Source organism: Cyanistes caeruleus, chromosome 7, assembly GCF_971803275.1.
Source record: "Cyanistes caeruleus chromosome 7, bCyaCae1.hap1.1, whole genome shotgun sequence".
Taxonomy (NCBI): Eukaryota; Metazoa; Chordata; class Aves; order Passeriformes; family Paridae; genus Cyanistes; species Cyanistes caeruleus.
Window position 1 is genome coordinate 39228461 of NC_141707.1, and position 20426 is coordinate 39248886.

Here is a 20426-nt window from a genome sequence, read left to right on the forward strand (position 1 = left end):
CACCCGTTTGTTACACTGCAGCTGAAGTCAGCCTGGGGCTGTTGTTGGGCCTCCTTCAGACATCGTGTTACTGTTACTCTTCCCTGAAATTCTACATGAGGACAACTTTGTGCTAAAATCCAAGTGTGGACACTGCAGTGGAGATAAATTGGTCTCTAGCAGCAGAGTTCTGAAATGCTGTATAGAGCATGACTGCAAGTCAGATCAGTTTAAAAAACACAGAGGACTCTTACCTGAGGCATTACCCCAACCATGGTCTCTCCCAGCTCAGCCTCCCTTGCAGGGAACAGAGAAGCCAGTGTTCCAAGGCCCAGGCTGAGATGTCTATCATCCTCTTTATCAATTAACTGTGATATTCAAGATGCTTTTTAACTAAAGCAGATTTTTTAAACCCTTCTTTGAGGTGTAGTGGCTTCTGCTGAGGGACAGTGCAGTGACCTGCCACCACTGGAGAGCAGAGACCTGAATGTACATTGGTTTCTTTTGTGCCCACCTTCCCTCCAGCAAGGGTGATCATTCTTGGGATCAATATCCTGGGAGTATAATGTTAAAGCTTTTCTATGACATTTCCAGTAAATGCCTTTTGCTGGAGAGCACATATAACATTAAAATGTTCTCAGTAACATAAGCAGAGGCCTCAGTCCTGGGAAAGGAGTGCCTGGATGGAGGCTTCGAGGCTGGAAATGTGGCAGCTGTGGGCAGCAGTTCGTGTGTGTGCTCTGTGTTCCCCTCTGAGGTGCTCAGGGCAACTCCACACCATGGTCAGGAGTACTGGATTTCTCCTGTGACTCTACAGGGAAGTGGGATACCAGAGTTCAGGGCATTACTAACTTTGGTATCTGTGCATAAATAATGCTGTGGTTAAATAAACATCGTAAGAGGAGAAACTAAGGCAGCTGGAATGTTCCATGCACCTGTGCTGTGGGACGTACTGCTGACTGTGTGCAGGGTGGAGAGAGATGTCAGGCTCTGGCTCAGTTGGGTTTTCGAGGAAGGAAAGCCTGGGGCTCCTCAGGTGGGCTCCAGAACACCAGACTTGTTCCTGATAGGACAGAATAAACCACTCCTAAGGGTGCTGCACTGAAAGTTGAGTCATTGTCGCTGTTTGGCCAGTGATTTACTAAATATCTGTTGCTGTGTTGGCTGTCTGGAGGTAATCATTGTCCTGGGAAAAAGAAAAACAGATGACAAAAGCCAGCCAACCAAACAACAAAAAAATCCAAATGAAAAACCAGTTTTTATTCTCCTTATTGATCGTACTGATAGAACTGTTTGTGTTCACGTTCAAGCACTCATTGACTACCACAGGATAAACACCTGGAGCAGGCAAGACATGAGAATTCCCCCGTAAATTTTTTTGTTGCATTTGTGAAGCTTTGGTGTTCTTCTGGCCTGCCAGGAGGATTTATTGCTGAGTGAATTCCTCAGCTGTGACAAGAGGAACACCTGTTTCTGTGTGAGCACAAGCACTTCTCCATCAAACACATCTGGCAGTAGAAGCCCTTAAACTTGTGTTTATGACTACTCTGCGTAAGAGACTCCAAATACAACTCTGGAATTTCTCTGGATAAAGTCAGCAATCAGTGACACTGATGCTTCCTACCTTAAGGAAATAAAAGCTGTAAAAATATATAATTATTCTGTCCCTTAATACCTGAGAAGTCTTTATTTTGCTACTAACGTAATGCATTCTTTTGGGTGTTGATATTTCTTTATCCTCAACAGCTAAGAATAAAGGTTCCATATGAAGACATATATAACTTAACTAAATATAAACAACTTGAAATCTGCTGAGTTATTTTCTGTTCTAAAAATTCCCAGCATCAAACTTGAAGGATTTCCTTTTAAGCATCATTCTGGTTTAAATCAGGTTGGGAATTGGAAGTGGATAACCCAGATACAGCTAAGTACCTGTCATTTCTCCATCCCAATCCATGCCAACATCCTACCTTTGTGTGATAACCACGGAAATGCATTTCAGGATACTTTTGGGGCTGAGTACCTTGCTAACTTGTCTTCCTGCTCAGCCTGCTGGCCAGCTGCTTCACATCAAATCCACCCAAATGATTGATGAAGGTACTTTAAACAGAAAAAGTACATCTGCTAATGATGGGTAATTAAACTGTAGAACTCAGTGTTTCAGAACATGTGGAAATAAAAAATGATCTCACAGATGGACAAATTCAGGGAGGAATAGTTTGTTCAGAGGTGATTAAATTTGGTCTGGATGGAACTTACAGATCAAATAATTCCTGATTGCTGAATGGTGCTGCTAAAAGCCTGTAGTTCACCCTACAGTTCACAGTCCCTGATGCTTTTGAAATCCTCCTCAAAAGGAGAATTCAGATTAAAATTAGGCCGACCTTCTGTTTGTGCTTCACGACACAATTTGTTTCCTCGTCTCTTCCAAACTGGACACCGATTGTAGCCTCAGAGTTTGCACTGAGGAGCTTTCCAGAGCCAACATTAAAGCAGTGTCCCTTGCCCTGGAGCTTCCCTGATCCCCGTGACTCTGGATTTCTGCTGGAAGGGAGCGGTCCTTCCCCTCCCTGGGCCCGGTTTTCCTCGGGCTGGACCCGGTGTGGCACAAGGGAGGGGGTGGAATCGCTCTTGTGAGCAAAGTTCACTCAGCCCCGGTGACCGTCTGTTTTTATGGAGTTAAATTGTAGCTGTGCTTGTGATTCCGTGCTCCTTCCCTTGGCATTGTCCTCGGGGAGCATCCTGCAGGGCAGGGGGTGAGCAGTGGGGTCAGGGAGTGAATCTGTCCCTCTGAGTTTGTGTGATCGATCCCAGGCTGGGTTCATGGCTCAGTTCTCTTCACACTCAGCGAGCCTGAAACATCCCCGTCAGCAGATTCAGTGGAACGTGATGCTGGCTCTCAGCTGGCTCCTCCGGGTGACTTTAGGCACAGTGAGACATTGCAGTGATATGGGCTAATCCAAACCCGGTGTCCTGGGCTCTTCTCATGTGCTTTGATGTCTTGAGTCCTCTGCTTCTGCTGCTTCCTTATCTTGAGCAAAACAGATCAAAATCAGTTTATGTGATTTGTACTCCTGTACTCAAGTACGGATTTTTTTATTTCCCCTGATCACTTTGAAGTTAAAATTCTGAATTTTTAGCTCCCACACTCTGGCCTGAAAAGTTTCTTCATCTTTTTGCTGTGTGCTGGCAAAAGGACTCCTCCAGTAGCTGCTTTCTCAAGCCTTGCTTAACACAGGGTACTCCAGGCTGGTTTGATTTCTCAAAATGCTGTAAAATCCAAAATTCATCATATTTAATAAGTGCTAGCCTGTGGTAGATTCCATGAAGAGATCCTTCTTTGCCTCTTACTCACCTGCCTCTCCGTGCAGTGGGTGGAATGCTATTTCTAGGAAATCCTGCATATTGTAAGCAGCCATTTCACTTCTGGGGAATTCGTGCTTATCAGAGAATGGCATTAATAGACAGAATTGTAGCTTAAATGTCTTTTTTGTAATCTTTTATGCAGCATAGCTTAAAAATTGTCATTTTTCTCTCTCACTGATGTTCTGGTAATTTCCTTGGAGTGTTTTTGGAGACTTGTTAGCAGATCACCTGTCTGGCAGGTCTCTCCCAAATAAACTAATGCAATATATCCACAGTCATCTTTGTCCTCTTATCTTTGAGAGGCAGGAGAGATTCACCCCATTGCCTCTGGGCACGGGGAGTACCTGTGGAAAACATGTTCAGGGAACTCTCTTGAGCCTTTTATTGCTGTGGAACTTGGAGTTTTAATCATTAAATTTAAGGCTGTTACTTTGTCAAAGTGTCAAGAGGCTTTTAAATGGAGTAACAGCATTCATATCCTGGCTTTAAATGTGTTCCTGAATAAGAACAAGAAGGTCAAAATCATATCCTAAAGTGCCTTCCAGATTTCAGGTCACTAGATAACATTTTCTTAATTGTTACCTAAATTTAGAAGACAAATTATATTGTAGCAGCAAGTGCAGTGCTTTTGCCCTAAAGCTTTTGTTTGTGGTGTTGTTTTCTTGTGTCACATACACAAGAACTCCTGATTCATCCATGGACTTTGGAATTCTGGTTTCCACTGGAAGTTCAGTGAGAACTGTCAGAACCTGCCTTATCTTTAAATAGCCACAGTGTTATTTCTCTTAAGCCACGTGATTCATTCCATGAGATGAGATAATAAAAATTGAAGTTCATGTAGCTGGAGTTAGGACTGAAACTAAATTTTATTTGCTATTTAAAAAGCAACTGTCTAGTTTTAGTTATTCTATCGAATTTACCTCATTAAAATTTTGCACCCCAAGCCAATCCCAGGGTTTTGAAGATAAATAGCCCAGCTCTGAGAAAGCCTCTGCATTATCCCACAGCCCTTGAATTTTCCTGCTCTACCTAAATACTTGTAATTTGTTTTAACTTAAAGAATTGCGATGGAATTGATCAGATAAGCAAATTAAAAACTGGCCAGAAAATAGATTGCCTTGGTGTGGCTCTATGAGTTACTCAGTTAAATAACAGATTAACACCAAGAAATGAACTTAAATCATAGTATATGAGGGTATTTCTCCAAGCATTCCAATTTCCACAGGTGTAGGAGTCTCAGAAGGTGTGCAGAGTCTCCCTTTGTTAAACTGCTTTTTGTGGGAGGTTAAAGTTACATTAAAAAATAAAAAAAAGTGTTGTCAGTAGGCCTAAAGATAGGAAATCCTTTAAATAGCTCAGGCAGATGAACTCCAGCACTCCAGGAACGCTGCAGAGCTTGAGGAGGATGCTGCTGCCTGTGCAGGGAGAATAAACCAGGTGCATTTCCACAGAAATTCAGTGAAATCCCCACTGTTAAGTGTGGGATGAGTTACTGAGGCTTTGCTGCTGGAAAACCTCTGCTCTGCAGCTGAGAGTTGGAACAGCAAAGTCGACAGATTGGGGAGGATTTGAGAAAAAAAAGACATTCAGGAATCATCTTTTTGTCTATAAATTTATGGAAGGACTGAGGAATCTCAGTCCATGTGGAGCCAGGAGCAGCAGGATGGCCGGCAGTGCCTGCAAAGAGAGGGGATCTCCAACTGAAAGGTATAAGTAGAAATCCTAAAAATCCATATTTTCAGTGAATCCTAATGCAGGGGAGGCTGCACACTCTGTTCTGAACCGAGGAGTTTAACACTGAGATTTTTGAATAAGACTCATAAATTTTGGATTTGCTGCTGCGTTTCACGAGCTCTCCTGTGGGATGTGGGGCTGCTGGAGAAGCTGAGTTTAGTGCAGAAATTCCCAGTTTTGTTCTTTGCCTCTGTGGGTTTATAATGTTGTAAATTTTCACAGCTGTTGCCTCAGGGTTGTAAGATGATAGATTTTTTTTGTGGGTTTGTCTCTGCCAGGCTCTTGTTGAAGGGTAGATTGTACAAAAACCATGGCAGAAGGGAAAGCTTTAATGCAAGACATTTTAATAAAATAAATAAAATGATTGCTAGTGAGTAGGCAAATCATAAGGGAGAATGGACCAGAATATAAACAAAATAAATCCAGGTAAACAAGGAATAAATGGCTTTTGTATAGAAAGATATGCATTATCACATAGATATTCTATATGTAGATATGCACCATCTCTCCAATTTTTAACTTCCCACTAAAATGTAGGAGTGAGATAATTTTTTTGTATAGAAAGAAAATTGAAAGGAAGTTGATTATTTATATTCTCAAGTCATTTCCCAAAGCTAAAGAAAACTGTACAGAAAATCTTTCACTTTATTGCTGCCTGCTGAGTTATGGTCTGGAATGCAGAGGAGCAAATCAGAATTTAATTCAATATTTTGAGAATTCCCACTCTATACCAGCGGTATAAAATAATTGTTGCTGTTCACCAGGCTTCCTTACCAATACTTTATTCCATTCTTTGTCCAGGGATCTCTGCAAGTGTATTTCAAATTACATCAGCTTATTTCAAAGTGAACAGAACAGCTTTGTAATCAGTGATAAATATCTAATATAAAGATAATTAAAAATGCTTGTCACATAGAAGCATATGACTTTTAAGTAAAAGTTGTTTCTGCTTGCTTGGGAGGTGATAAGATTGTGGACTAAATGTGATTAATGTTCTTTGCAGATGTTGCTTTATATGCTTAGGCTTTCAAAGTAAAGCAGTCTAGACTGTCTGTCTGCATTCTCCTACAGCTTTGATCTTGATTAAAACTGGTTGTATTACATTTATCATCTTCCTTTCTCGAATGCCAGAAAGTCTCTTAACTGGTTTTGTTGTTTTTTTGGGGTTTTTTTGCATCTGTATTTATTTGTAGAGAAAGAGACTCCGTATCCTCTCAAACTGCTGGAAAACTTACACTTGGATACATTCAGCAAGTGGCAAAAATGGGTATTTTGTATCTTGAAAGACTTTAAAAGTCGTTTGGGTTATTTCAGATGCAGCAAAGGCGATTCCAAATGTTAAAGTCCCCGGGAGTGAAGCAGGTGAGCCCTGAGTGGGTTTTTCCCGTGCTGTTGGATGCAGATCTGAGGGAAGGTGGAGGATGCTTTGATCCTGTATTTGTGGCAGCTCTGATACCGATGATCTGCTAACATCCATTGCTTTCTGCTCTGGCAAGATTTTTCTTTCCAATTTCCACCCTTCCAACTCTGGGAGCTGAAGCTGGATTGCTTCAGGCTCTGGAAAAGGGTCAAAGTACCCAAATAAAGCACATTTTATCAGGGTACATTTTTCAATTCTGTATGGCAGCAGAAGAGCTGAAGGACGTGAGTTTCTCAAATCTCTGTTTAGGTGTTAAATCTGTGCCTGCTTAGGCAGATGAGCAGCTCCTCATTTGTGTGCACCAAGTACAACTGAAGTGATTTACCCAAGATCTGAAATATTCAGATTTTCCAATTATTCCCTTATTTATTCTTTAAGATTGTTTAGGGCAGATTTGAGAACTCGATGTATTTTATGGGGAAGTTTGAAATTAAGGTAAATCTTTTAATACTAAAACATTTTGGGTACTTCTATTAAATATTAAAATTGATGGGATTTGTTTTCTATTTCAATTTTTGTTGGTGCCTCCACTGAGTGCTTTATTCCAGTCCGTTGGTTAGTGTTTAGAAAATATTTGTAGCTTCTAGACCACAGTGGTGTCTTAAATCCAAGTTTGGGAACAGGGCTCCATGAGCTCATCCAATACACAAAATGATGGAGAAATAACCAAACAAGAAGTTAAATAATATTTAACTGTCAAAAACCACTTGGGAATCCATTGTAGAAGGCAGTGAGTTGTGCATTGCTCTGTATTTGGTCATTACCTATTTTTTTCCCTGATCTTTATGAAATACTAAAACTGTTCTGTCTTTGTTGTGACTTGGCAGTGATGTGTGATTTTTAAAAAATACTATTTTTTGCTACAGAACTAAAGAAAAATAGATTTTATGTTACAACACAGTTATCATTCTGGAGATCTGTAATCTTGCCTGAATGTTGATGCAGCATCAGGGCGAAAATGAATTAAAAGGAAATATTTTAATACAAGTCTCAGCCAGCAGATCTGGATTGCCCCTGTTTCAAAAGCATCACCCAGTAGAGAACTGATGGACTGGTTGAACTGGAGTTGCTGTTCTAAATATAGATCCTGGTGTGGTTGGGATCTGTGCAGGGCCCCCTGAGAGTCAGTTCTTAACAAAATTCCTGTAAATTATCTTAATATTCCAAATCAGCACATTAAAAAGTTAACACTGCAGTTTTGGTACAACGTTTTTGTAACAAATGGGTTTTTTAGGCTTTTCTTGCCAAGTGAAATGAAGCAAAACTGGCTCAGTTGAACACTTGCAGTTTTTTCATTGATGTGCAGGCTATAAACTGAAATAGTTTAGGATTATTGTGCTGTGTCATGTGTGGGCTGTAGAATCAGGGGGTGTTTTACCAAAATTCAAATATCCAGTAGCACTTTTTTAGTGTGGCTTTGGATACTTTTCCTAACAAACAGCAAAGCTCCTGTGGACTTGCATTTCCCCTAATCTTGTGTGAATGGTTCCTAATTGAGATTTAATTTGATTTATTAATTTTTACATGTTTGGATGCCTTTAAAACCTTTAAAACATGTCTTAATTTTTTCATTCTTAGAGATAATTCCAGCAATAACCTTGAGTTTCTAAAAGGCATTTTTGTGCTGTTAAATGAGATGGAGTAGATTGACATCAGATTTGTTGTTACTCTTATAGAACCAGAAATAAGAATATTTTGGTCTTTTTTTTCTTAGTTGGATTTTTTCCTTAATTACTTGATATTGGTAGGTTTTACATATATATGTATGTATTTTAATCCTCCAAATTTTTATTTTAAGGGATAGGGAGATTGTTTACAGATTGCTAGAATTGAACTGCAGTTCTTTCTAATAAGGTGCTTTCTTAAGAAAAACACCAAATATGGGAACATAAACTATTTGTAAGTGCTTGTGGGCAGGTAAGAGAAATAAACCCCACTCTCTTTGATTACTTTTGTATTCATTTAATTCTGATGTTAGATCATGTTGATTTATTTAAAGCAGCTGTTGCAGGAGTGGCTGCATTTAATGTTTTAATGACAATAAATGTGCTTCTTTTTAAAGTCCCTGTTACAGAGTGATGCTCTGAAAAGAATTTTAAAATCGTGATTTTAAATTTCTCCCCTTTCCAGTCAGTTGTTCTTGAAGCTCTGATAAGAAATACAAAAAGAGTTACATTTAATGTGTATCATGCTGACTTTAATAACCTCCTTTTGATCTTGAAATGCTTCTTTTTTGGATTTGTTCTTTTGGGTGTCGATCTTGCTTTCCTGGATACAATTAATAATAACATTTCTAAGAAGAGGACGAGTGGATAGCAAAATCAACTTCATGAGAATCCATAAAGATTAGAAAAATTGAACAGAAAAACAGTTTTTTATTGAGGTGCATGAGGAAGTTACTTTCTTGTTCCATTGATGTTTTCTTCTTCTGAATCATAAATAAATGATGTTTTTTGTAGTTTACTGGTCATTTATATCCAAATTTGTTCTCTGTAAAACAGTCCTTATAGTGATTTTTAGTGAAATCTGTCAATTCTCATTTCCTGAGGGAAAGCTCACTTGGAGTGGCTTTGGAGCATGGAGAGGTGATGATGGGAGTTAAAAATTATGAGTATTTAAATTACAAGTGAAAACATTTCCTTAATGAAGACTCCCTAAGGTAGTTGGACTCTGGATTTCCCTTAACCCATTAAAAACAAGTCTAGAATAAGAAACTTGAGGCAAAAAGAATTCTTTTTCCTCTTCCCTCCCCTCCCTCCGAGGTCCCAGGATCTGCTCCTGAGCGCTGTGGCTGGCAGGGCTGAGCTGCAGCTGAGCCCTGGTGTTGTCTCTGGAGCTGGGGCCTGGCAGAGCTGACTTTGGCCATGTCAACAGCGGCTCTGTCTGTAAACACGGTTGTTTCAAGCTCTAGAAATGGGATTTTTCATTTAATCTTCAGATTACAGTCTGGCACGGGGAGCAAAATGAGGCAGCCCGAGAGGGGACAAAGAGAAAATCCATTTCAAGTGACAGCCACTTTAGCTGGAGGTAAAGAGGCAGTTGTGCTGGATTTTTAAATATAATCAACACTGATTTCAGAGCATGAAGCCACAAATTTTAAAACTCTTTTAGTGTAGACAAGGTTTGGAATTTGATCTCAACAGGACTGGACAGAAGAAATGGAATTAAACAGACCCAGCGAAGTTTGAGGTTATGTAGATGTTTTGCTTTAGGAAGAGAGTTCAGCAGTCACAAACATATTAGCATTTTTATGCTGATAGGTATTTACTCAGATGTGTAATGCTGCAGCCTGACATTTATTTAAGTTTAGTGGCTGAAGGAAGGAATTACTTCCACTCGTTTGTGCCAGTTCAGCTGTTTGAGGCTGCACAGCTCAGTTGGATTTTTGATTGTGCTACAGCCCCAAAATGCTTCTCAAACTGGGCTCTCGTCTGCCAATGTCATCCTCTAGTGATGCAGCTGATCCCCAAATGCCTCTGCAGGAGCATTTCCTAGCAAACAAACCCAGTATCCATCCTGGAGAAGTCCTTGGGAATGGCTGAAGTCCTGACTGGAGTTCTGGCCGAATGTGTGAGAAGGATGAACTTGGGAAATCCTGTTGGGATGAGGTTGATGTGGGGAAATGAAAATGAAAATACAAAAGCCCAGCTCATGGGCTGTGTGGAATTAAGACTGAAGCTCAGTGTGATGATTCTCCATAAATAAGTTGGAGAGTTGACAGAGGGAGGGGTAAGGAAGGTTTCCAGCTCGGTGGAGTAGGAACATTCAAAGGTTTGAATTTTTCAGCGCTGGGTTCTGCCTTTTCCTCTCCATGTTACCCTGTTTGCCTGCAGCTCCCAGGTAATCCCTGTGTGTGTTTACACAAATGTGGGACCTGTCTCTCCTCCTTTTAGCTGCCATCTGGACAAGGGCAGCTGGAGCTTGTCTGGATGTGCACTGACCATCCAGCTCCTGCCCATGAGCTCAGCACCTGGGAATTTTGCTGGGCCAGCTTGAAGGAAAAAGATACAGCTGATGCTTTAAAAATTGGAAAAAAAAAACCCCAAACACAAACAACAAAACTGGTTGTAAGTATGTTTAGGCTGGGGTTTTGGTTGTAACCACAGAAAAAAAAAGTGAAGCATAGCGATGGCTAAAGAATTGGAATGTAAATAAGAAGCTCAATCAGCACATGTAGGAGAACTGGGTGGTGTTTTTGCTTGCAATAGCACCGAGTGGGACACGACACCCACAGAGAGATTTGTTGGAGAGCTGAGTTGAAGGCAGAATCACACTGGTCCTGTTGTCTTTTAAATAGTTACATAAGGTCCTGTAAGACAGAAAAAGGAGTGGGGGTTGGATATATCATGTGGAGGAAACATCAAATGTGGAGTTGGATGCTTGCCTCTTAGATGTCTTGACTGTGTTTTTGTTTGACTTGGTGTGTGGTTCTGTTTGCTTTGCAGTCAAACTGTTACATTTGCATTGTGCTTGACTGATTTGGGAGGCAAAAGGTAGAATAATTTCTTGTAATTAGCCTGAATTAACTCTTTTGTGTGTGTTTTTGAGGGGTCAGGAGGGAGTCTGTGAAGACGAGACTCCTTACTTGTCTTTATAAATGCAGGTGAAATATTGACACTGATCACATTGAAGAGCATCCTGGAAGATGTGTGAAACAAACAGTACATGAGGAGGCTTGGAGAAAAATGTCATTTCCTGATCTTCTCTTACAGCCTAACCAGAGAAGGACATTTGAAGATAGCTAAAATTGACAGCTAAAATGAAGTTTTCCCAGTGCTTTTTAATGAAGTGATTAATATGTTCAAATTTCCCATCTCCGTTGAGACTGCAGGAATTTCAGCCCTCCACTGAGGAAAATTCTAAATGTTTCATAGCTCTCAGCTGCGAAGTTCTCAGGAAGTTTTGTAGCTCAGAGAAGAACTCCACAAACACCAACACCACAAAGGATCATTTTGATCCAAAATCCATTGGGATTCACAGCTGGGTGTTACTGAGAGGAGCTCCCCATATCTGGTGAGCTGCTTTGGGATTCTCAGATCAGAAGAACAACTCTGACAGGTATCTGAGATCATTCCTGGGAAACTCCCTGGCAGATCCCAAAATAGAAACGCTGCTGGTTGCCACCACCAGCATGAGACTCATCCTTGAGAACGATTCATAATTCCTGATGCAGTCTGTGTGTCCTCAGGTGGTTTATTTAGGTGCTTATTGGTGCCTTTAATGCTGAAGGGGCTCTTGTTTCATTTAATAACAGCACTCCAAGACTTTTTGTAGAAATGGTGTCACTCCCATGTGCAATGGGAAGGAATCCCTGGCTCCTTCCTGGGCAGCTGATTCCCTGAGCTTCATCCAGAGGCAGGAGTAGGTGATCCCTCCTGGATAATCAGAGTGCAGCAGAACCTCAGTTTGCATGTTTTAAAGTCAAAAAATTAACTGATGTTTCTTGTTATTATTATCATTCTTTGGGGTTTTGCACTGGGGAGAAGACAATCCAAACTGGGAGCTGCATTTTGCTAACATTAGTACCTGGTTGGCCCTATTCTATTTTTTCCAACATCTGAATATTTAGAATTTCAACTTTGCAGTTTTGAGCTCCGTGTTACCAATATTGGAATATTTTAACAGTCTGGTAATGGTGCCAGGAAGGAGACAGTTGACCAGCAATGACTAAAAGCCATCAGCACCTGAGGTGAGTGCAGCCCCGAGGCTGTGCCTCAAACCAAACAATTTCTGGATCTTTTGAGCTTTTTTCCCTTCCAGAAATCATCAGGCAGTGGCTGAGAGGTGTTTGTGCTGTGTGCTGCTCACACCTCGCAGTGACAGCAGTGGCATGTTTGAACTTGAAAACATCAGCCTGTGTTTTACTGTGTTCCCTTGAAGTCAGGGAGTGTGAAAAATAACACTTAACTCCAAGTCTCTGGAGATTCCCAAAAGATGACAATCTTTATCTTAACCAGCTCTTAGTGGCACTTTAATTTCTACCTAAAGAACAGAAATGGCCACTGACCCTTTTTCTCCATTTTCTGCCACGCGCTCTGCTCTGAAAGGATTCTGGAAAACTTGGGCATCAGAGATCTGGGGGTTTTCCCACTTCCCAAAATCCAGGCTTAAATAAGGTATTTGGAAGTACAAGGCAGAAAATAGAAGTTCTCTACAAAATCCCATTACAGCATTATTAACTTCTTCTATCAATGGCACAAACTGCTGGGAGGGACTGAAGGAACACATTGGAAAAGTAATTCCAGGTTTTTTTTCCTTCAGCAAGAGCACCATGCAAATAAAACTTAAGATATATCTATATATGTAAAATTGCATCATCAAGTGGTTAGAGCAGCTGATTTATTTTCCATATTGTAAGTCCAGAAGACTCAGAGTAAAAAAAAAGGTGTTTTTTTGGTTGTTTGTTTTTTGTTTTTTTTTTTACTGTCCACCAAGCAAACTAGAGGCTGCAAGGGGTTTTTTAACAATACAGATATTATTCCTCTCACCTTCTCCCTCTTCACTCTCAGTTCTCTTCCCTGTTTTTGGGTGACATCATCCTCCATAGTTTCCATTCTGCTGTAGTGCCTTTGGGCTGATCATCCTTCAGTTTTCCAGCACTGGATTCTTCTTCTTTTTCAGAAGTGTTATCTCAGCTACAGAATTTCATACTTCCACGGCAGGCTCATCCCTACAAATTTTCCATTTTGAAAAGGTGTGAACTGCAAAAAAAATTGAAATATTTTCCAAGTATATGATGAGATATCTTAGCAAATACAGATTTTCTGTTGTTCCCCCCCCACCATAATCCTGAGAAAAATGCAGCTCTTGCTATACAAAACTACACTAAAGCTTTACCAAGTCTACCCCATTCAAGTTGCAAACTCATTTATTTTTAAAGACTAGTTTAGAAAAAGAAAGCAGCTTTCTAGACCATCAGGTTAATCTTAAAATTTTGAATATTCACAGTATTCACAGGGTGGCAGCAGTGCAGGTGATTTGTTATTTCACTGCCTTGTTTTCTTTTTTGCAGTTCTTGCCTTGCCTGAGTTAATTGCTGCTGTGTTTGGATTTAATGAATGTACTTTGGCTCAGCTCATCTGAAGTACAGTCCTTGTTTGACCTGGGAGCATTGAGAACAGTGATAATAGGACTAATATTAGTCTAAAAAATCAACAAAATAAGTTTGGGGACATCGTGGCATGTAAAAGGAGGACAGAATCCTTTCTCTTGGAACTGAGTTTGCTTTATTAGGTTGGAAATAACTTCTCTCTTCTTCCTTTGAGAAACTTTCCCCTGGGTGTTATCAGAAAAAATAGAGAATGATAAAATCCTGCTTCCTGCTTGCAGGAACATCAAAGCTGGGCTTTTTTAGTCTATATTTGTAGTCTGTTCTTAGATATATTTGTAGGGCTAGAAAGTGTTTGAGATCACTGTGGAAACAAATAGAATAACACATATGGGCAAGTACTTGAAAAAGGTACCTGTGCAGCAGCTGAAGGTTTTTTTTCCCAAGGTGTTATTTCTATTTATATTGCATTTTCTCTTCTTTTCTGCTCCTCTAGAACAGCGTGTTACAATTCTGGTATTTTGGTGAATGGGCCAATCTATAAGTTACTCAGTCCCTGTGGTGCTTCTGTGCTCTGCTGGTTTATTCTAATAATTCAGTACTTAAAGAGTTCAAATTCATCTCCAATATAACCCAGTTTAAGTAACCTTTCTGTTACAGGCAGAGGTATCTGCCAGACTGAACCTCACCCTTTAGTCCTTTTATATATTGCAAGTTTTCCAGGGAATAGCAAAAAAAAAAAAGTGTCCTTGGCACCATCAAACTAATCTTTGTAGGCTTTTCATCCATTTTCATGACTTGAGCTTGAAAATGTTGTTACATTTCATGAAGCAGTGAGAGATCACAGATTCAGTTCCCTTTGCCCTTTGTGTCTTTACATGGTGTCACCAACTAATCACGCAGCAAAAGCAGGATTTGGGAATGAGGGTAGGACGTGGGAAGTGTTGAAGTCTTCCCTGGAAAAGGAGGGAGATGATCATTATCACATTTCAGATCAAGTACCAGGAAACCATTCCTGCATTACAGACCCATGGGCTTGTGTTGCTCAGTTTTTAGTGGATAAAGTTGGATAAACTCCCAGGAGTTTCTTTTTTTTTTGTAGTGATACCTGAAAGAGACAATTCCTATTCCATCCAGCACCTTTTCCCAGTGATCCCCTCCTGAATTAAGGCTGTGTTAGTCCTTAGGAGCTGTGCCCTCTTTGGCCCTTCTTAATTAAAAAACTGGTAGATAATTTTCAGTCATTCAGCCTTTTCCTGATTGAAAAATGGCAGCCAGTGCTTCCAGCCCCTCCTGAGGTGAGGTTTTCCAGGCTGCACATGTACTCTCTAATGGAATTGCTGCCAATTCAGCTGTTTCCTGGATTAAGAGTGGTTCAGAAGTTCAAATGTTGGTTTTGTTTCCTCAGTGCAGCTGTTGTGGATGGACACGAGTGTGAGGGATACAGCAGCACTGGAATGGGAATACTGAGATATCCAATGGGATCTGGCTGAATGTGCCCAGACTAAAATCCATTCTGTATTTAATGCCCTTTGCTTTCCCAACGTGTTTCCCCCCAAGCTTTCAGACCTTGTGTTCCATTTGTAGGACACGGCTGGAGTTCAGCTCATGGCTTCTTTCAGCAGCAGCATTTTGCATTTTGAGATTCAGGAATTGGTTTCTGGCAATTCCGTGTGCACTCAGAATGGGTACAGGAGTTCCATTAGAGACCTGCCCTGCCTAATAAATTCACTTTATTGTAAATGGCAGCTGCCCTTCTCCCCTGGGAGCTCCATCCCCGTGGAGGGCGTGGCAGAGCTGGTTGGAAGCAGATGGGCTCAGGGTTTTCTTTGTGTGGTTCCCCTTCTCCTCTTGCCTTTCTTCCACCATGTTCCTGCTTTTCTGCTTTGAAGGGTTAATCCAGGATTGTCCTGCTCTGTCCAAGCCTGGGTTAGTCTGGCCAGATCTATTGCTGGTGCCTGTTCAGGTGAGGAGCCCCAGCCAGATCCAAGGTCATTAAACCAACAGCAACTGCTGCCAGTCACTGTTTGGAGCATTAATGGATTAAAAAATAGATGGATAAGAAAACCTGACTATAAAGACTGGAATAAGGAGAATATTTATGCAAAGTTAGTTTTACTGCAATCCCTGAATTTTATAAAATTCAGCTTGTCTGTGGTCCTTCAAAGCTGGGCTTGGCAGCGGGAGACAAGCAATGGCACGTGTGAGAGAAATCCAGGACTTCTGCTTTATTGCACTGACAGAACCAAATCGTTCAATCTGTTGCCTCATCTGTTTCTTGCCATAGCTGAGAGTTGTAAAGGTCAGGCCGTGGCAGCACAAGGAATATAATGGTTCCCAGGCTGCCCCTCACAGCGCTCCCAGCTGGCTCCTGCCCCTCTCCCATTGATCCGCCAGCTCCTGCCTATTTTGGGAATGCGTCACAGGCAGGGTGGGATGCTCAGGATGGGCAGTGCTGCCTCAGCTCCGGCCTCCTGTGCTGCTCTTCCAGGGCTGCAGCAGGGCTCAGGTGGGAATAATCCTCATTCTCCTCGGGAATGTGTGGGAATGGCTGCTGGGTCACAGTTATTGGGGATAAATGGGGATAAAGGAGGTAGGGAGTGATGCAAATAAATACATAAAAAAACCTGCTGTGGGAAATCTTTTCTCTCCAGTCTGGTCTTCAGCGTGCTGTGCAATGTAATGTCTTAAAAATACAAAATGTGTAGATAAGTACAGGCAAAGCCCTCTGGCATCCTCCTGACCCTTCCTCTGATTCTTCAGCTCCTCCATCTCTCTCTGTTTTCCCATGGTTTTAATACATGTTAAATGGTGGAACTTCCATGGAGATTAATGGCACTCTTTGGGCAGTGTCTGACAAGAGAAAAAACAGAAATAAAAGGCAGTTCTTACTCCCTTCCTGTCTTTTGTTAACAGTCTTGCTTCCCAACAACCCTTCACCTTTGCAGGAGCCAGGCTGGTGCTTTATATCCCATTAACTCTGAAGTTATCTCCACCAGAATCCCAGAAAGGTTTCCTGGATGGTCACTAAATGGTCTTTGAGGTCCTTTCCAACCCACACCATTCTGGGATTCTGTAACACTCCTGCCCCTAAACACTTCTTGTCTTTTTTTGGGGGGTTCCTAAGATGAATTCCCTGCTCTTTTGACTCCTGTAACAAGATAAGAAGCACAAATGCCTTTTGGTGAATTTTCCTGGCTAAATTTCCTGGTTTGGCCAATATTTTAATTAAATCTTCACTGCTCAGCATTCTAAATTTTCTCTGCTATTCCTATTCATGGAGAAGTATTGCCATGACTTGTTCTTCATTTCTGCAAATCTTGCTAAGTTATGCAAGTCACTGTTTGACTTCACAGAAGATCTTTGTTTTATGTTTCAACACTTGGAATGCTGCTGAACTTTACGTGTTTTCACTCTTTATTAAAAAGAGGGGAGAGAGGGCACATTGGTACAAGCATTGAATGATATTTTTATACAGCCTGCATTTATTCATATGCCTGATCCTGCAGAATTCCATTTAATTGTGCTTCCCTTCCCTCCCAGGTGCCATCCTGGGCAGATCAGAAACACAGGAGTGCATCTACTACAACGCTAACTGGGAAAAGGATAAAACCAATCGCAGTGGGATCGAGCCCTGCTATGGTGATAAAGATAAAAGGCGACACTGCTTTGCTACATGGAAGAATATTTCTGGATCAATTGAAATTGTGAAGCAAGGCTGCTGGCTGGATGACATCAATTGTTATGACAGGTGAGTTTTCCTAGGAATTTTTGAAATTGATTTGTCATTGTAAACTCTTTTGCCTCTCTGTAACATAGCTTGAGACAAGTGAATGTGAACAATTATCTTATTTTTAGATGCTGTTTGTATTTAGGGACCAGATTCCACGTGAGTACATTGTCTTATTTGCAGACTAATGTATTTTACCTTCTTAAAAGAGCCCAGGTATTTAATTTCTTCTTTTTTTAGTCCATTAATAATAGATTCTGTAGTGCCTTGTTATTGCCAAACAGTGCAAATATAATTATTGCAACCAGGATGCAAAATTCTCTCGTTGACTTTTCCAAAGTCTTTAGAGTTGGAAAGTCAGCACTTTGTGTCTGCAATTTACCAGATCATGGAAGTATTTTGGCAGTTTATTAATAAGCTCAATGGCAGCTCTAAGAATATTCTAAATTTCCAGTTATTTTGTTGATAACAGATGGTCCAGAAAGAACCCACGAGCAGTAACAGCAGGACTTGGGGTTTGTTAGATGCTGACTGAATAGAGGTCATGACTCTCTTAAGCAATGGTGTTGCAGTTTTTTAAATACTCGACTGGGTTTTATTGGCCCAAAACATTTATTATTTGGGAAGGCAAAGAATCAAGAAACAGATCCACAGTGGATCATTATTAAAAAGAATTGAGGAATTATTTCAGCAATATTTTACAAAAGTTTTCCATTGTGTTTCTTCAAAGTTGAGTTTTTAGAAGAAAGTCTTTCAGTCCTTTCTCTCAAATCAAGTTGCCCCTCGCCCCAGGATGTTTTCTGTTTTAATGACATTTTAAAGCTCAGTCCCACAATCTAGAAAAAAAAAAAAAAAATCCGAAAATCATGGGATTAGATTCTCCCTTGAGCAAAGAGAAGAAATTGGAAGAAGAAATCGAATGTGGGAAGGAGGGTAAGGAAGGAATTGGAAACTCAGTATCTCTAAGTCCTCATTAAGTAATTTGTGCTAATCACACACCCAGTGCTGTGTTTGTCCAGAACAGCCCAAAGCTTCTCTCTGGAGCGTGGGGTGCTTTTGCTGCACTGGGAGTTGTGGGGGTGACTCCAAACAGCAGCAGATTCAGGACATCAAAGAGAAAATGTTCCCTGGAAGTCACAGGACAGGGTGACAGCAAGAGCTGGCTCGAGGGAATAACCCCAAGTTTTGAAGATGAGCCCAAAACCTCCTTGACAATCTTCAGCTGTGTTTAAAATCCTTCAGTGTTTCTCCAACCTTTTCCAGTTCTGCTGTCAGGTTGGCTCCTGGTTGCTGCTTTTTCTTTCCTGATGGGAATAGTTTCAGCTTATTTGTTAGCAGAATATTAATAAAAAAGGCATTCCTGCAGTTAATTCAGGGAATGAAATAAGCCCTGTCCCTAAGCATAATGTGGGCAGAGGAGATTGTAGAAATTTTAACCTTTCTTTTTACAAATATAATAAAATTTAAAAATTCTCCTTCTCACTTATCCCTGGCCTTGTTTGATCACTTGCTTGTCATGTTTAAATCTAGCTTGTAAGCTGTTCCTCAATGTCCTGCTGGTGCTTTTCTTTAACTTTGCCTTAAAAATGACAAAAACATATTTCTGTTTTGATAGAATTTCGTTGCAATATAAAATATCAAAATGTAATTGATTTCATTAGGTTCAGCTGTTACTTTGGTCACGTGTTACACGGTCGATTTAAGTGTTTTTAATTGAAATTTAAGTTCACTTTGGAAATTTGAAAGATGGGTGCGTATTTCCTCTTGAACAAAGACAAGCCAGCTCGAGATTAATGAACTTTTTATACTCTTCTGTCCTGCAGGAATGATTGCATAGAGAAGAAGGACAGCCCTGAGGTGTTTTTCTGTTGCTGTGAGGGCAACATGTGCAACGAGCGCTTCTTCTATTTCCCAGAGATGGAGGTCACGCAGCGTAAGTTCCTCCTGATGGGAATGTGCCACGTGGTGCTTCTTCAAATCAGACTTGTCCAAAAGTCCTGCCTTTCCTGCCAGAGGGTTCTGATAAGCTCTGGGCATTTATTCCACTTGGAAATGTGCTTTCCTATAAAATCAATAAAAGGTACTTCAGCTCTTTCCAAGGGTGAGAAGGAAGGATAATCTGAAATAATTGCCTGGTTTAAGGTATAGAAGTTACTGTCAGATCTTACCTTAATTATATGGTTAAGCCCCTGTAAGGGTATAAATTGTTGGGCTTCTCATCCCTGTGCCAACCTGGGGATGCTCTTTTTCTTGAAAAAAATCCTCTTTATCCCACCTGGACCTTTTGAATTTCTCTGTAAATGGACACAGTAACCTCTAAAAAGAGGAAAAGAATTTCCTCCCAGGTCACAGGATCCTTGTGGGTACTTCCATCTCAGCATATTCTGTGGTTCTGAAAGACAATCAAATTTGCCAGATTTAACAAATAATTATTTTAAAAAACAACAGCTAAAAGATCATTTGATTTTTCTTGCCTATCTTCTTCCAGTCAAGAATCTGCTGGAGAACCAAGTTAATAACTGAGCTGAAAACAGCAAATGTCTCATGTACTAAATAGCCAGAGGAAGTTGTTTATGAAATGAAAGAACATTTTCTGCAAGATTAAAATAGCCTTTGTTGACCCAGGAGATATTGTTGTCATTTTTGTCAGTGATGCTGCTAAGACAATAATTGACATTCTTCCCTCTCCTGAGCCCTCTCTTGCCCCAGGGGGCTGTGGCTGCCTTGGAAGCAGCTCCTGCTTCTGCAGAGCCTTTTTTGAGGTCATATGGAAGTGTTTTCACCTGGAGAATTCCTCCTTCCATCCCAGCACAGAGGTGCTGGCAGGTTGTTGCTAAATCTCTGTATGGATGGGTTTTCATTCATTAGGTGATGAATTCTTGCAATCCCTTGGCAATACAAACCCCCCTTGCCCCCTGTAGGCTGGTGGGGGTTAGAGGCCCAGAATTCCAGCGTGCTGAAGTGAGAATCTGGGATCTGAGCTATTCCCATGCTTTCCAAAGTGCTGCCTTTAACCAGGTGTTAGTTTGTGCTGGCTAATCAGGTACTGGGAGCCTGCTGTGATCTTGGCAGGAGCTGTTAGAAAATCAGGCTGCTGCACATTTCAGACACTGCCTGGAATTGTTCCTTAAAAGCTGTGTCCTTTTTTT

The 20426-nt window shown here is 40.8% G+C and overlaps 1 protein-coding gene and 1 long non-coding RNA gene across 3 annotated transcripts in view; one reads left to right on the plus strand and one right to left on the minus strand.

Annotated features, from left to right (window-relative positions):
- ACVR2A (activin A receptor type 2A) overlaps window positions 1-20426 on the plus strand; it is a 49785-nt gene that overhangs the window by 13158 nt on the left and 16201 nt on the right. For both annotated transcript variants that reach the window (XM_023931412.2, XM_023931411.2), the window contains exons 2-3: window positions 17091-17298; window positions 19101-19210. In XM_023931412.2, the coding sequence (XP_023787180.1) occupies window positions 17091-17298; window positions 19101-19210 (318 nt within the window). The remainder of the gene's footprint in view (window positions 1-17090; window positions 17299-19100; window positions 19211-20426) is intronic.
- On the minus strand, window positions 13332-20010 carry LOC147652328 (uncharacterized). Its single transcript, XR_015289385.1, has 4 exons — window positions 19752-20010; window positions 19446-19669; window positions 18482-19339; window positions 13332-16400 (listed from the first exon to the last, which is right to left on the minus strand). It is a non-coding gene; the product is annotated as an uncharacterized LOC147652328 (long non-coding RNA).